The 17,794-nt window shown below is 31.9% G+C and overlaps 3 protein-coding genes across 4 annotated transcripts in view; all 3 read right to left on the bottom strand.

The window, feature by feature from the left end:
• Window positions 1-17,794, bottom strand: part of LOC100244662 (putative disease resistance RPP13-like protein 1) — a 98,354-nt gene that overhangs the window by 10,968 nt on the left and 69,592 nt on the right. The gene's annotated exons all lie outside the window — the stretch shown is intronic.
• Window positions 7,047-9,764, bottom strand: LOC132254791 (putative disease resistance protein At3g14460). Of its 2 annotated transcripts, none has more exons than XM_059741310.1 (3): window positions 7,633-9,764; window positions 7,350-7,494; window positions 7,047-7,262 (listed from the first exon to the last, which is right to left on the bottom strand). In XM_059741310.1, exon 1 carries the CDS (start codon window positions 8,924-8,926, stop codon window positions 7,664-7,666), a length of 1,263 nt encoding a protein of 420 aa, XP_059597293.1. In that variant the 5' UTR covers window positions 8,927-9,764; the 3' UTR covers window positions 7,047-7,262; window positions 7,350-7,494; window positions 7,633-7,663. The 2 variants fall into 2 exon arrangements, with proteins under 2 accessions (XP_059597293.1, XP_059597294.1); XM_059741311.1 differs by having other exon boundaries at window positions 7,659-9,764.
• On the bottom strand, window positions 9,087-11,475 carry LOC100241211 (putative disease resistance RPP13-like protein 1). Its single transcript, XM_059740943.1, has 2 exons — window positions 9,604-11,475; window positions 9,087-9,309 (listed from the first exon to the last, which is right to left on the bottom strand). The coding sequence occupies exons 1-2, from the start codon at window positions 11,331-11,333 to the stop codon at window positions 9,087-9,089; spliced, it is 1,953 nt and encodes a 650-aa protein (XP_059596926.1). The 5' UTR covers window positions 11,334-11,475.

Below are 17,794 nucleotides of genomic sequence, written 5' to 3'. Positions count from 1 at the left end.
ACAAGTTTGTGTTAATAAAAAAGTTGAATTTTTATTTTCTTATTTTTTCGTCAATGAAAAATGTTGTTTTTCTTTTAACTTTACAATAGTCACCTAAATAAAATCCAATCTACTTTTTTTTTAAAAATTTACTTAAAAATAAATCAAATTATAATTTCATATAATTTGATGAAAAAAAATAGGTTTTGACTCACTAATTTGAAAGAAAATAGAAAAAAAAACTCAATTTTTATAAATTGGTTTTATCTTCATCAATTTAAAAATATTTCCACTTTTTTGTAAGTCAAATAATTATTTCATGAAACATCATTTTACTTTATTATATTAATTAATGATGATTTTATATCCTATATTATATAAATCCCCTCATCTTCTTTTATATTTTTAATAAAATTGAATAAAAATTTTGTTAGTTGACATCAACAATAAAATAAAAAATTTTAAAATTAAAATTACAATTACAACTAAAATACATAAAAATTAAATATAATTAAAAAAAACTTAAAAACTAAAAAAAAAATATTTACTCAACACTTTCTCGATATCTATGTTTTCTACCATAGTGTTTTAACTAAGTAAAAATTAATATTTTATTTTTATATTTTTAGTTTTAAAGTTCTTTTTAGTTTTAATTTTTAAAATTTCTTATTTTATTAATCTCAAATCAGTTCTCACGGTAAAAAAAATTGTTAATTGGTGTTATTAACATCACAAGTAAAAGAGTTATTTCAATAAATAATTTTTTCAGTTAAGAAAAATTGTGTGTATTTTAAAATATTTTTAGATGAGTGAAGATAAAATTAATTTATAAAAGTTGGAATGCTTTTGTTTATATTTTTTCAAATTAGTAAATTAAGACTCACTTTTCCCTAAACTTTTGGTTATTGCAATCTGTTTTGGTGCTTTATGATATTAAAAGCTATATTAAATTACTATCTTTTTATCAAATTATTAAGTTTCAAATATCTTATCTGAATGAGATAAAATCATATTATAATTTTTTTTAATATTTAAGGTTGTTCCTAAATATATCAAATTAATATTTTTTAAATTATTAGTTTTGAAATATCTTTATCAAAATTATTTAAAATAAGTAAAATAAAATAAATTATTTTTTAAGGATAAAGATTCTTCATTTAACTCATAGCAATAGTAACAAATCATGAGAAAAAAATTAACACTTCAATAATAAAAACAAATTGATATTTAATAATATTAAGATCTATTTCCATTTAGTCAAATTAAGGTCTAGATATAAACCCAATAGGTGACTTGATAGTATTTTTGGTGATATATTACATAATAAAAATAATTAAAAAAGGCATCTATTAGTTACTAGTTTCAAAATTACTTAAATGATTTTTTTAGATTTTTAAAAATAATGATTAATTTTTTTACAAAATAACTAATTTTTATGGGAAATAAATACTTTCAAATATTAAAAGGGTTCTTATTCTCACATATTCATCTAAACATACTATGAGTTATACTGATTTTATTAGACTTAATAGTGTATTTGATAATGATTTTAAAAAATGTTTTTAACCTTTTCAATACTTGAAAATTTTTATTCTTATTTAAAAAGTATAACTGTAAGACAAACTCTTAGTGCATACATGCGAGATTATTAAATAATAAAATCCAAAAGCCTCATTCCAATGTAAGCCAACTTGATATGTTGTCAACCTAATTTTCCACAAGCTTTAAGTTGTTATTGGTAAATAAAATAAAAATGAAAATTGAGCAGCTTGTAAATACAAAGGAGGAGCAAACTCTATTGCATGTCAACAAAAACAAAATTATCATAACCATATAATATCAACCTCAAATACAAAGAAAGTTTAATGAGGGAAATTCAATTCACTCATAGCAAACTTATGACTTGGCTTTAAATGATTAAGTTACTATTTAGATTTCAAAAAAAAAAAAACCCATAAAAGGACTTAAAGAACTTCAGCTAGCCCTCATAGGTTGGATGAAGGGCTTAGCCCGTCATCTTCATCACCACACTTATTTAAAACCCTAGTACTAATTCTCTTTCTCCTCATTTGCCTTTGCTATTTAATTTTATTGGTAAATTATAAAAAAATCAATAGGTACTGTAATTCATATCTCAATTTAATCCTTTTAACATTTTTAAGTAGTATCAATCAGGCTTAAATTATACCAAAATATGAAATAGTTCATTCTATTAATATTTTCCATAGAAATTAAACAAAGATTGATAGACATAAATAAATTGAATTCTATGCAATTTAACCATTCATAGGAGTCCCACTCTAGTATAAAACTTAATTAGGACATTAATGTACTTTCTTATTTTTAAAGAAAAGTTGCTACCTTAATTCTTTCTTCTCACTTTACATCAACCAACTTTTATAATGCAAAATCTTGGAAGAAGTGATCACAAAAATGATTTGAATGGACTACTCCAAAGATTCAAAATGTCAACCTGAAAATAAAAATGGGCACATGGTAATCAAAAAAATTTGAGAGTCAAACATCACTTACAAGACAAATTTATGTTTTCTTTTAAGACCAAAACATACTTAAAAAGAGAAAACATGTTACCAATACTTTGTAAACCCTAAAAATTTTGTAGCACTATACCAAAACTATTAACTACATAAATTTAGCAGGGAAGAAAATTTATAGGGCAGCAGTATGAGTAGATCCAATCAATTCACAATTCCTTAAGGCAAAGTCGATATAAAAAATAGTTAGTTTATGGTTAATTAGAGGCAGTCATGATAACAGAAAGTATTGCTGAAGAATTAAAACCCAGAGTGATAAAGCATGTACTAAGTTGGAACAAAACAATATGACTAGAAAGTTTCAATCACAACTTACTGCCTTTTGAAGAAAATCATTTATGCCACACTGTGAGGAATGTGAGCTATATGCTGCTATTCTTCCTCTTTCCAGAATTGGAATTGATGTTTCAGCAGGAGACAGTCACTCATTTTTAGAAAAGAAATAGAGGTGGGAAGTCCCTCTTTAACATTTAACTGTTGAATTCGCATTCAACATAAATAATGAATCATAACATCTACAATTTAACTTTTCAGCAATCAACATAAGTGATAATCATATTAGTTACAGTTATGTAATTAAAAAATGAATTTAATATTATCATTACAATATTCAACATAAATGAGAAAAATCAAATAATAAATAAATAACTAAAAAACAAATTGAATATTACCATTGTAATAAATGAATAATGAAATTAGCTTTATGAGTATTCAATATGATTGCACATAAGATGTGAGAAATATCCCATAAAATATGTGAAATTATATATAAATCAAAATTTTCTATAAAATAAACATATGCTATATGAATTTGCACATTATTATAGCAATTGTTTGGGATATACTTAGTCACCATCTATCAGTATCTTATAATATATATGAACAAGTATTGTGTATATAAAAACTAATTTATATATTTTCAATGTTAATAGTTTTAATATAGCTTTAATATTCAATATATGAATAAACATAATATGGATATTATTACACTAAAGATTCTTCAAACTTTTATAATGCTATAGATTAATAAACTTAATGTTTTTTTAGTATAGATTAAAAAGGAAAACTTTTTATTAATAGATAAATAGAATTACCACCATCCAATATAAATCCAACAACAAAAAAAAAAAAAGGAAGCTGAGACATCCTAATTAATTCCATCTCTATTTGCATATTTGGCATGAGTTGAGGCCTTGAGAGTTTTAACTCAATTGGACCAACATTATAAACCAACAATCACTTTTGATTTTTCTCCTTTAACATCTTTTAGAATGAGTGATTTATGGTTGCTTACATTTGGAGAATTGTTAAGTTGATTTTAGACCATTAATGGGTTAGTATATCTTGGCATTGTTGAGAGCAAAATGTCTAAATGCTTGTTAATATTAGGTTGTTACATTAAAAAGGAACACCCTTTATTTTTTTTCACTATCCATGAATGGGGATGAAATCTTAGAATAGCATGAAAGGGTGGATTAAATTAGATTATTGTCATTGAATGTAATCATTTACTAATTAACAATGAAAGTGGCAAATGAGTGGAATTCGAGCATGCCCATTGGTTATGTAAAGCTAGATTAAGCACAATGAATCCACGAATTAGATATGGGTTACATATGTACATGATTATAGGGATTTTAGAAATTTGAAGCATTCGATAAGGCATTATTGATTAAAAGAAGATTTTTTATGAAGATGTGAATCAATTTGTAAGAGTTGTTGTTCTTGAGAAACAATTTTTTAAAAATAAAGTCATAAATTTGATGATTTTTAAAAATAGTATGGAGTGTACTTTGCATCAATCTAAAATATAGAAAATAAGAACTTTTTATGTTTATGAATTAAGAAAACTATTTTATTATAGAAATGATTGGACTTGTTTTTAAAACCGATTCTGAAAAACCTTTTTATGAGAATTGTTTTCTAAAACATTACCAAGTGGACTCTTAAAAGCATTTTTTTTAAATTTTAAAATTGCTTTCTTTTTAAAAATTATTACTCTATAAAATCCTAAAAATCACTTTTAAAAGTCCAATTAGTCAAAACAATTATTGGACTAAAATTGATAGATATTTCTTTCAAAAACTATTATTTTGATTAATCAAATATCGTCCAAAAATAATATCCAAAAATTATATCTAAACCCATTGAAAATAGGTTTCAGTAAGATTCAAAACGCTTTTTGAAATTCTTTTTAAAGTTAATTTGAATTTTTTTAAAAAATTAATAAAATTACTTTAAAAAATTCAAAGAATCATTTGAAGTGAATTTCTATGTGCATTGTTTTCCCAAAAATAAAAATAAAATAAAATTCTGTTAAATAAATACTATAAAAATACTACTAAAAATATATACCTTCTTCTTTTTTTTCATTTGTCTGAGAGTTTCCCTTGGGTATAGGTTCAAACATTAAAAGGAAGTTGAATCCATCCATTCATCATGAGCCACCTAATGCTCCTTAAATCTTGAAAACAAGGACTCTAATAGAAGTTAAACTATTAAATTAACCCAAAAGCCCAACTTGCACCAAAATCACCTTTAGGAGGATAAAAGGAATCAGAAATGTTAGAAAAAGGTTGGATTGGAAGTGATTTGCCTATGATGTAAACTCTTCTATATACCAAAATGTAGAAAAAGGGTATATCTAACCTCACTTCAAGTAAAACCCTAGATCAAACTTACAACTTTTCACCATACACCAGAGAATCAAATTCCACATGAATGAAGAAGAAAACATCATTTACATGCATGTATATACACAAAATCAGTAGTAAGTTCAAAATATATGATTCAACGGACGCATTCCTCAAAGATCCAATGGGAAACAAAACTATAACATTCAAGGTTGACAAACCAATAGGTACAATATTTTTCATGGGAGTCTCACTCCATATAAAACTTCTATAAGTGGACGTTTGTTTTTGCGTTCTTTCTTCTTTGCACATGCTTGGAAGTAAAAGCTCAAAGCTCAAAACTCAAAAAAAATGAGTTGAAGTCTTACAAGAGAAAATAGAATCCTCAAATCTCACTTGCAACCAAAGGCCCATGTATTGCATAGGGAGGCTTTGGCAAAGCTTCCTCCTGCAACTGTTCCAAAGATTCAAAATGCCACCATCTGAAAATAAAAATGGTCACATGCTAATCAGCTGAATCTGACATTCAAATTCATAGGGGGTTATAGATACTTTTTAGACTGAAAATTTTATAGCACTCTACCTGAGTAAGGAAGAAAAGCTCAAATTCTGCTCCAATAAATAGAATTTAGTTGAGTAGCCATCCTCCAAGTACTGAGTTGTTAAAATTCATGATGGAGGGAGGTCGTATGAGTAGATCCAATGCATTCACAATTTCTTAACAGAAAGTCGATACAAAAAAATAGTTAGTGCATGGTTAGAGGCAGTCATCAAGTTCGGAAAATGTGTCCTTTAAGTATTAATAAGATTCCACTCAATTGACCTGGACTTGGTGGATCAAAACCATACTCTGCAGTGCTATGACTTTGAATATGGTTTGGCTTCTCTCTTCTCCAAGAATCTGCCTCAGAATCAAAAATTTAAAAGAAGAAAATTCAGAGCTCACATTAAAGTAAATGAAAACTTGAATATGGAAATTAAATGGTAGCATCTATGCTCAACAGATGTAGTACAATCATGATTGTTTTACTATTAACGATGTAAAAAAATCAAAGGTTAATGAAAATAACTAAATGGGAAGGAGATGAGCAGAGACTAGGAAGTGGTGGCCTGTCAGAAGTTGAAGATTTTGAGTTTGAGGTGTCTAAACTGAACGTACATCTGCAGATTAATTGAATCTAAAACAATGATTACACAAAGGAAAATGTTTAACATTTACGTCACTCAGATTGCATATGAACATGATGAATAGAATTATTAAGGACAGAACCTCAGGTAGTAAGATATTTTGTTTTAGCTTAAGTTTATTTTAGAATTGGGTTTATCTTGTCATGCATATGATGGAACTCCACAATGTGTCATCTTATGAAAAGTACTAACACAGAAGAAACATACCTGTTTTTCCTAGAGAAGAACTAAGATATTAACATAGAAAGCCTGAAAAATAATGCATATGGGATTATAAATCTTTATAATTTGTAGCTTAGAAAGTTGAACAAAAGCAATTAAAATATCTTGCTAATTGGAATCATAGAGCACGCCGCATGCTCCACTCTCCAACAGAGTTGAGCTTTCTCAGTTCCTCAAGCAGAGTATCAATCATGAGTCTTTGGATGCTAAAAAATACAATCTTTATGAAGATTCCTTATGGAGATATGAAGCATCAATTTACTAGAGTGAAGAGTTACTGATAAACTGAAAGAAGCAAGAAATTATTATAATAATTAGAAAATTTACACCATATTTTTCTGACTTATGATGGATCAAATTAACATTGGTATTTAAGTATGTTAGTTTTCCTGAGAAAATTACTTTTAGGACAGAACTGGTACTTCACTAAAAAGTTAAACCAAAGCAATTGAAATGTCCCACTAATTGGAATCATAGAGCCTGCTGGATGCTCCACTCTCCAACAGACTTGAGCTTCTGTAGTTCCTCCAGCAGAGGATCAACTCATGATTCTCTGGGTGCAAAAAATCTCGGCTACTGTTGTCCAAAAAGAGAGTCATGAACCTGAACTCACAACAAAAAAATGGTCCCATTGGAAATCATTGCTAGACAGCTAGAGTTTGTTGAGAGAACAAGGATCAAAGGCCTGCCATCAGATTTCAGCAAATTAGCCAATGAAAACAAACTCAAGGTCCATAAAATTATACAAGAAACACAATTTAATAAATCAGACCTGCAGAGCTGCTTGGCTTTTAAGCATCGATTCACTCTAAAGGAAATCTGAAGCTTTTGACAAGGCACTAATTAAGCAAGGGAGTCTTAAAAGATTCCTTATAAAGATATGTTGATCAGAGCCAGAGTGAAGCATCACAGATGACCTGAAAGAAAGCAAGAAATTGTTATAATAATTAGAAAATTTAAAGCATATTTTTCCTATTTATAATGGATCAAATCAAAATTGGTATTTAAGTATGTTAGTTTTCCTGAGACAATCATTTTTAGGACAGAACAAGTACCTGACTATAAATTGGTGTAATGCCACCTTCATTACAAAACTTGGTCATCGATCACAATGTGTGGAATGTGAGCTATATGATGCCAATCTTCCCCTGTCCAAAACTTGCACCGATCTTTCAGCAACGGGCAGTTCTGGATTGTTAGAACAGAAAGGTTGGTGGGAAGCTGCTCTTCTGTCAAGAATTGGAGCTTGGGGCAGTCACAGATCTCTAATTTTTCAAGAGAGGCGAGCAGTTGAAGCTCCAAACTGTCAAGGGACATGAGATTTGGAAGATCGGAGATTTTGAGAGAGGTAAGAGAGGACAGTCCTTGCAGACCTTGTATTGGGAATATCAATTCAGGACAACCTTCTATTGTTAATGACTGAAAGCATGCAGCGTTGTGCAGCAGCCACTTGAGATTCTTGCAATGGAAGATGTAATATTTTGAGAAGTTGAGAGCTGGCAATTCAATAGAAACAAGATTAGGGCACCCTCTTATGTGCAACAGATGAAAAGATGTAACATCGCCCTCTGAAATTGAAATGGAGAGGGATTCAAGCCCCTTGAGATACATGATTTGGAGATTAGTTAAACTTGGGAAGTTGCCGAGTGGGAAGGATGAGAGAGAATTGCAAGTACTTCTGATGATCACCAAAGAGACAAGGGAAGGGTGGTGACATTTTATGAACTCAGGTAGGAGAAACTCTAGTTTCTTACACTCCTCTACATCTAACGTCTTCAATGTAATGGGCAAACAAACTCTGCACAAGGGTCTCGAAAAAGAACAATTTCTGATTCTCAACTCTCGAAGACAAGTATTACTTTGCAACATTCCCTCCTCCAGTAGGGACTCCAAAGAGTCGGAATTTTTAATTGAGAGATACTGCAGTAGTGGTGGTAGTTCCTTCCACTGTGAGATGTCACGGCTGCGCGTTGTCAATTCAAAGATGGTTGGAACCCCTGGAAGTGGAGCCACAAGCTGCTCACATTCTTGAATCCGTAGTGTGGTCAAGAAAGGCAGATGGGTTGGTAAGTCCCCAATTAGCTTGGGACAATCCTCTATATAAAGCTTCTTGAGACGAGGGAATTCTCCACCTTGGCCTCCCATGCACAACCATTCCTTCCATTTTGGCATACCCTGAAATGATAGAGCTTTTAGGGACACGAAGGAGGGCTCAGTCCCATAAAACTCAGCGCCCACCCTTTCTATCTCCTCCAACCCCAATATATATAAATGTTTAAGAGAGGGTAGCTGCCCAAGCGGTGGGCAGGTTGACACATTCTTACAATTCCAGAGACGTAGCGACACCATATTCAGAATTGAAGGACCTCCTAACCAATCTGGAAATCTTGAACCACCGTAACCATAAATAGTGAGTCTCTTTAAGTTTGAATGAGTTTGTAAGTTGTTGAGCACTATCTCTGCTCCATTTTGTTCAACATCACTACCACGATTCCATTCGAACACTAGCTCATCCAGATATTGCTTGCCTAGCTACGAAATTGGCCTCTGAGGCATCCTTAGCATGAACCACATTCTGCAGCTCTTGAATGACAAGACTGCCACCAATGTGCGAAAGCTCCTTCAACTCTCCAACCCTTGTCCCACTTTGCTTGCCCACTATGTAGTTACTCAATTTTTGTAAACTTTTTAATTGACCCATGTGACTTGGCATCTCTTTCACTTTGCTATGCCTGATATCAAGATGACGTAAGCTAATCATTTTGCACATCATTTTAGGCAATTGAACAAGACATTCACAATGATATAATATCAATGTTTGTAAATTATACAAACTACAAACGGACTCCGGTAACCTTTTGATGAGTGTAAAAGTAAGGTCCAAATAGCGCAAATGTTTTAAATTACCAATTGAATCAGACAAATCCGTTATCTTATAGTAGCACAATGATAATACTCGTAAATATTGAAGTTTCAATAATAAACCGGTCCAAACTCTATTACTCAACCGAAAATCTACAACATACTTAGCAGCATTTAGATTTCTCTTTTTTGAAGCCTTGTCCGATCGAGGCCAAGTTCTCAAATTCAAAGGAAAGAAGGTACGAAGACCATTAACTTCATTCAGGGTCTCAAATCTCTCAAACCGGTCATATTCACTTCTAAAATATGATAAATGGCGGAGCTTGTCAAGACTTCCATTCATATTACCATCCTTCAATTGAACACAAAATTTTCCAGAAACAAGTTGAGCCAAGTCGTTAATGAGATCATGCATTACAAAATATGATTTCCGACTATTGGACTTCTGAAAAAATGACCTTGATAATAGGTCACAAAAGTACCCATCACCTACTTCTTCCATTGTTTTCTTGCTTTCAAATTGTTGCAAAAAGCCTTCTGCCATCCACAATAGAATCAAATTTTCCTTTTCAAATTCATAGTCCTTAGGAAAAATTGAGCAATATGCAAAACACCGCTTTAAATGTGAAGGAAGAAAAGAATAGCTTAACCTTAAGGCGGGGAGAATTTCATCATTCGGTAAATCCCACGTTTCGCTGTTCAATACAAATTCCCATTCTTTTACTCGTAACTCTGAGTATAAGGCACCCCCTAGGGTCTTTGCAGCCAAAGGCAATCCTTTACACTTCTTTACAATCCCTTTGCCAATTTCTTCTAGTTCTGGATGTAGACTAGAATCTCCATTTGCAAATGCATGTTTTGCAAATAGCGACCAGCAATCCTCAAAGGATAACTGTCCCAAATGATGAATACGAACTGAACGCATGATCAATGCAACCTTATCACTACGTGTAGTTACAATAATCTTACTTCCATTTAGACCAACGGTGAATGGAGTTTGTAGCATATGCCAATTAGTATAGTTTTCATTCCAAACATCATCAAGGACAAGAAAGAATTTCTTCTTACTAAGTCTCTCCTTCACTTTAAGTTGAAGCAGATTCAAATCACTATCATCAGAATATTTTTCAGAAGCCCCAGAATCGATTGCCTTAAGAATGGTTTTCGTTATCCGGACAAGATCAAATTCATCGGAAACACAAACCCAAGCTTTAAGATCAAAACATTCCACCACCCTCCTATCATTATACACCAGTTGAGTAAGTATGGTCTTTCCAATACCGCCCATACCCACCAGGGCGATCACACTTATCTTATTCCCACTTGCATTATGGGACAATAAATATTCAACTATCTCCTGTATATTACCTTCCCTTCCGTACACCTCCCCAGACTCATCTACCAAGGAAGTCGTGGGCCATCTTTGTGACAATTTTTCTCCAACGCCTTCTTTCAATCCCAGAACATCTTTTTCTTGTGCAAGATACTCTAGTTTGTCAGTGATCTCCTCTACCCTGGACTCGATCCCCTCACCAAACGGATTAAGCGAGGCAGAGGTGATGTCACTTACCTGAGTTGCGCTGGTTTGAGCATCAGACTCCATTTTGCAGCGAAGAGCTTCGGTGGTTATCTCATCCAACAGGTCCTCTGCATCATACACAGCATCTTTCAGGTCATCCAGCCAATCTTTTACAGCTGATTTTGTGAATTGCTTGGCCTCAGCGTCATCGAGCACTGCCTGAACTGCCAGCAATTTTATCTTCAACTTCCTTAGGAGCGTAGCACTGAGTTTCTGTCCCCGGAGGAAGGTGAGGACCTCGCGAGAAGCCATTCGGTCAAGTAGAACTTGGATAGAAGCGGAGAGAAATGCTCCTCCTACTATAGCCCCGGCCATGTCTGTTGGTTTGCAAGGGAAGTGAATACTGGATCAAAGAAAAATGAATGAAAGCAGATGCAAATCAAGCAGACTAGTTTTGGTCAACAACGAAGAACCTTGTCACCAAATAGGGCGGCCCCTAGATACAATAAAGAGGCGGATGAACATGGCCTGTCAGTTAGTCTATTAATAGTCCAAATGTCCACATAAACAAATAAGAATATTTTCCACCTACAGGTATGTCCACATTATTGAACATATGGTAAACAAATACTTAAGCAGATGCAAACCAAACTGTAGAATTTCGGTTTATGATATGAAACGCACTGCAACTTCCCTATTCTTAACCAAACACAAGGGCCAGTAAAGAAGAAAAAATATTAACTAGTGACAAAGAATTCTCAGTCATGTGACTAGCAATTTGGCTGCCAAAAACAAAATTGCAGAATCATTGATTTTTGTTTTTCTGAATGTGTAAATATGAGTGGTAGGGATTAAGCCTGCCCTTCAATAGTCTATAATATATAATATATTTTAACAAAATCACCTATCTGATATGTAAAACATTGAAAGGATAAGACCTTTGGGGTTGTCCCTTCATTCAAGTTGCGACAATTTGAGTATAATATGCAAGATTCCTGATAAGGCCGGCTGACCATTTAGCACACCTAGTGGATAGGCAGTGTTAATTGTGGAACCCATTCTTAAAAAAGAGAAGCTTCCGACCGAGACGAAAAAAAAGAAAGGAAAAACAAGCTTCGGGCCAGGCTACCTAGCATTGGCCCTTCCACTGGGACAAGACTCTTCCCACCAACCTAAGCCTGCCTATTCCGACCAGAATTAGTGCTGTCCAAGCCCATATGTTAAGGGCCCCGATTAGGCCCGCTTGATCAGGCAATCTCATCCATTAATGCCCCGATCTTTATTATACTTCTCCTTTGGGCTATTAGCATTTTTTTTTCCTTCCTTAATACTTTCCGGAAACCAAACATAACCTTACACAAAGTAACAGGGAAGAAAATTTATAGAGTTGCGGTATGAGTAGATCGGATTGATTCACAATTCCTTAAGGCAAAGCTGATATAAAAAGTTTTGATCACAAATTACTGCCTTTTGAAGAAAATCATTTATAGCACATTATAAGAACCTTGTTGATCGTCCACCACAATGCGTGGAATGTGAGCTATATGCTGCAAATCTTCCCCTTTCCAGAATTGGTATTGATGTTTCACCAGGAGATAGTAGCTCATTTTTAGAAAAGAAATAGAGGTGGGAAGCCCCTGTTTAACTTTTTACTGTTTAATTACAATTTAACTTTTCAGCAATCAACATAAGTGATAATCATATTAGTTATAGTTAAGTAATTAAAAAATAAATTTAATATTATCATTATAATATTCAACATAAATGAGAAAAGTCAAATAATAAAGATATAATTAACTAAAAAATAAATTGAATATTATTATTATAATAAATGAATAATGAAATTAACTTTATGAATATTCAAGATGTTTGTCATAAGATTTGAGAGATATCCTATAAAATATGTGAAATTATATATAAATCAAACTTTTCTATAAAATAAACACATGTTATATTTATTTTGCACATTATTATAGTATTTGTTCGGGATATACTTAGTCACTATCTATCAATATCTTATTTAAGAATATATAAGAATAAGTATTAATATTTACAATATTAATAGTTTTAATATAGCTTTAATATTTGAGATATGAATGAACATAATATGGATATTGTTACACTAAACATGTTCTTGTCCATGACCTCCTGGGTGTCCTCTTCTTGAAGGATGAGAAAAACCATTCTGTTGGTGAAGAGAAAAATTATTTCTGTTATTCTGGGATGTTCTTGATTGAGTAGTTCGACTGTGAGAAGCAATATGAGTGGATAGAGTTTCTTTTTCTATGATGGAGTTTTGAAATTGGAGGCGCTGCTCATGTGTGAGCAGAATTAATGCTGTGGACAGAGTGGAGAGATACTTCATCTTCTCAAGCTGTGAGAGACGCCACTATGGGGCTGTATTCAGCTCCAAGACCACCAAGAAGCTACAAAACTTGATCTCTCTCTGTGACCGGTTCTCCAATGGCAGCCAAATTATCGGTTAGTGTCTTGAGCTTGAGTATATATTCCATCATGGAAAGAGATCTTTTTCCGAGTGGTTTGAACTCCAGCCTTAGTTGCATTATCTGTGCTTTTGAGGAAGCAGAGAAAATTTTCTCTAATGCAGTCCATGCTGCATGAGATGTCTAGTGCCCTACTATTTGTCCCATAATTTCAGGAGTAAGGGATGAATATATCCAGCTGCGAATCATTCTATCAAATCTTCTCCAGTGAATAAAATCTTGATTGAGTTCTAGCTGCTTGCAGGTGTAACTATCTAACTGATCAATACATCAGTTTGTTGAGGAGTTGTTGAAGCTGTTAGTTTCTTGATCTTTATCAAGAATGATCCCCTGTTATATGATTTTACATCTATTTGAATGGGGGACTTAACCCATCATTTTTATCACCACACTCATCTAAAACCCTAGTCAATCCTAACTCTCTTTTTCCCCCCTTCTTTTTCATTCCCTCTCCTTTTCCTTCACTGTATTCATTTTTATGATAAATTCTGAAAAACCAACATACACGGAAATTCATATCTCAATTTAACCCCTTAACTTACCAATTTTATAAGTTTTGAAAGCAAAATTCCAACTAGAAACAAAATTATTTTAAGTTGTCTCAATATGTTTCTTCTCCAACCACAGCCATGTCTTTTGCTTTGCAAAGAGAACATCTTTTATTAATTAATAAAATTGATATACTTTCTATCTTGATTGAAAAAAGCAAAAAAAAAAAAAAAAAAAAAAAAATATCAATGAATCAAAAAGATCACCACCATTTTAGGTCTCTTGAAACTAGGAATTTAAACACAATTCAATTTAAAGCCAATCTAAAAAATATTAAAGTTTGGAAATTCTAATTCAATCTAAACTTGCATATTGGCCATGAGCTAAGGCCTTATGAATATCGTATCAGCTCAGAGCCTACACAATATTATATTATACTATATGACTATATTTTATAAATGTAAGCCAAATAATTTTTTATTTCTTAAAAGTTTGAAGGAAAAAAATCATAAAGAAAAAAGATAAGGAGCACAAACATAGTAAAAAAAAAAAAAAATATTCTTGTTTGATTCTACATGAAAAAGTGAAAAGAAAGAAAATTAAATTTTTGACAATTTTCTTTATGAAAAGTATGAATCAAAAGAAACATACCAATTGTTTCTAAAGAAGAACTAAGATATTAACATAGAGAACCTGAAAAATAATGCATATGAAATTGTAAATCATTGTAGTTTGTAGCTTAGAAACTTAAAATAAAGGAATTGAAATGTCTTACTAATTGGAATCACAGAACAAGCTGCATACTCCACTCCACTCTCCAACAAAGTCGAGCTTTCTCTAATTCCTCAAGTAACATATAAATTATATATTGGTCTTTAGATGATAAAAATTGTCTGCTAGATAGCTCGAATTTGTTGAGAAAACTAGGATCAAAGGCTTGCCACGAGGTTTCAGTGAGTTAGCTAATAAAAATGAATTTAAGGTACACAAAATTATACAAGAAACACAAGTTACGAATTCAAGGTCCATAAAGTTATACAAGAGACACAAGTTATGAAACTAGACATGCAAAATTGCTTGACTTTTTGGTAGAACTATCATTTTTCTTAAAAAAACTAAGTTTAGAGGATTTGGGTTCAAAATGTATATCATGCTCCTTAACACCCTTCCTCGTGTGGAGAAATACCATAGAATTGCAAATTGAGGGAGAGAGATACTAAAGAATTGTAAAGAGGGAGAAAAGAAACAAATGAGAGAAACAAATATGCAAATTGCGGAGAGTTGACTCAAACTCATAACCCCCTACAAAACCAAGTTCTGATACCATATTAAACTACCAATTTTCCTAAAAGTTTAAGGTTGGAGGATTTTGGTTCAATATGCATATTGTGCTCCTTGATAATATGAAGCATTTAATAAGACATTATTGATTAAAAGAAGATTTCTTATGAAGATATGAAACATCAATTTATAAGAGTGAAGAATCACTGATAACTTGAAAGAAAACAAGAAATTATTATAAAAATTAGAAAATTTAAAGCATATTTTTTCCTATTTATAATTGTTCAAATTAAAATTGGTATTTAAGCATATCAGTTTTCTTGAGAAAATTACTTTTAGGACAAAACCAGTACTTGACTAAAAAGTGGTGTAATGCTACCTTCATTATAAAACTTGGTCATCGATCACAATGTGTGGAATATGTGTTATCTGATGTTAATCTTTCCTTGTCCAAAACTTCTGCTCTGACCTTTTAGCAGTGGGCACTTCTGGATTGTTAAAACAAAAAGGTTGGGGGGCAGTTGCTCTTATGTTAAGGATTGGAGCTTGGGCTAGTCATAGATCTCTAATTTTTTTAAAGACCTAAGATTCTACTACTGGTAGGAGAGGGCAGTCCTTGCAAACCGTTCAAAAATATCGTGCCAACTTGTGTTTTGCTCTTTGAAAATAAAATTTATGGAAAAATATGTTATGTGAACTTGTATTTTTACGATTCGAAAATAAAATCTAAGGAAAAATAGATCATGTCAATTTATTTTTTTTACTGTTTGAAAATAAAATGTAAAAAAAATAGGTCGTGTCATATTGTGTCACCTAATTTATCATGAGTGATGTCATATCACTCAATTTGGAATTGGCCATGATAAATAGGATAGGTTACTATGGTATCAACTTGTTTTTTACTATTCAAAAATAAATTTCAAGCAAAATAGGTCGTGTTATTATGATTTTTAACATTCAAAAAATAAAATTTAAGAAAAAATAGGTGGCATCAATTTTCTTTTTTTTACTATTCAAAAATACAATTTATGGAAAAAAATAGGTCATGTCAACTTGTTTTTTTACTGTTTGAAAATAAAATATAAAGAAAAGTAAGTCATGTCAATTTGGCTTTTTACTGTATGAAAATAAAATCAAAGGAAAAATAGGTCATGTTATATCACCTAATTTATCATACCTAATTTATCATGAGTTATGTCATATTACTCACTTTGGAATTGAGCATGATAAATAGGATAAGTTACTATGATATCAACTTGGTTTTTACTATTTGAAAATAAATTTAAGGAAAAATAGTCCATCTCAAATTATTTTTTGCTATTCAAAAATAAAATTTAAGAAAAAACAGGTTGTGTCAACTTGTTTTTTATTTTTGAAAATAAAATTTAATGAAAAATAGGTCGTGTCAACTTTCTTTTAGTTTTCGAAAATAAAATTTAAGGTAAAATAGATCGTATCAACTTGCTTTTTTACTGTTTGAAAATAAAATCTAAGGAAAAATAGGTAGTGGCATGTTGTATTACTTAATTTATTACAAGTGATGTTGTATTACTCAATTTGGACTTGACCATAATAAATAGGAAACAAATTTTGGGAAAAAAAAAAACTTTAGATTCAATTAGATCTAGAAAACACAATATCTGTAAAGGATTAAGTCTTAAAAACCTGTCACTGAGTGCAATCCAGAAATATAAATAAAAATAATCGAAATAATGATCATTTATACCCAAAACAAAAATTTCCAAGGATTAGCTTTTATTGTCCATTCAAAGGGTTGCACCCCCTCTTACAGGCGCTTTTATGTCTATAAGAAGACCCATAAATCAATGGGAAAGCAAGATATTTTGATATTCTTGGTGACAGATCCAAGTAAACATCAGGCTATGGGGAGGAAGAAGGTCAAGCTCCAATGGATAATGAATGACACAGCCAGGAGGACGTATAAGAAAAAGAGTGAAGGGTCTGTTGATCAAGGTGAAGGAAATGAGTATCCTTTGCGGGGTTGAGGCGTGCCCTGTGGTCTACAGTTGATCCAAGGAAGATTGGGAATGAATGCAGACTTTTATCTTTATATACATTTGCCCCTTTGTTTTGCTTGTAGCTGGAGTCCTTTTTCTATTGAATGATTTTGCCTTTGGGAAAGTCTCAAGCGTTTCACACCTGAAGACTTTTTGTCTCAATACGGTTGATTCATTTAATAATTATTCTTGCTGATTGGTGGATTCAACTCTTATTCCTATGATACAAAATTATTCTACTGGGTCCTTTTTATTTTTTTTATTTTTTTATTTTTTTAATTTAAGATTTTGGATATTTGAAAGTTTCTTTGCAAATCCTTCAAAATTAAAGAACGCGTGCATGAACTCCAACTCGTGGTCTAGAGGACCCACTTGAAGGCATACCCTCTACCTCTACCACCACCCGCACCACTTGAAAACTTCCACCAATGTGGGAAAGCTCCCTCAACTCTGCAACCCTGTTCCCACTTTGCTTGCCCGCTCTATAGTTACTCAATTTTTGTAAAAAGTGATCCATTTGACTTGGCATCTCGTGCATTCCACT

This window comes from Vitis vinifera, chromosome 12, assembly GCF_030704535.1.
Source record: "Vitis vinifera cultivar Pinot Noir 40024 chromosome 12, ASM3070453v1".
Taxonomy (NCBI): domain Eukaryota; kingdom Viridiplantae; phylum Streptophyta; class Magnoliopsida; order Vitales; family Vitaceae; genus Vitis; species Vitis vinifera.
The sequence above is the reverse complement of the archived record's forward strand: the minus strand, read 5'-3'. Positions and strand labels throughout refer to the sequence as shown.

Bases quoted from the DNA above. Each gene is read 5' to 3' on its own strand.
- LOC132254791 (XM_059741310.1), bottom strand. From the start codon at position 8,926: ATGGTGTCGCTACGTCTCTGGAATTGTAAGAATGTGTCAACCTGCCCA.
- LOC100241211 (XM_059740943.1), bottom strand. From the start codon at position 11,333: ATGGCCGGGGCTATAGTAGGAGGAGCATTTCTCTCCGCTTCTATCCAA. The intron at 9,310-9,603 runs GTATGTTGTAGA...TCTTGATATCAG, and splicing joins AGAAATCTAAATGCTGCTAA to GCATAGCAAAGTGAAAGAGA.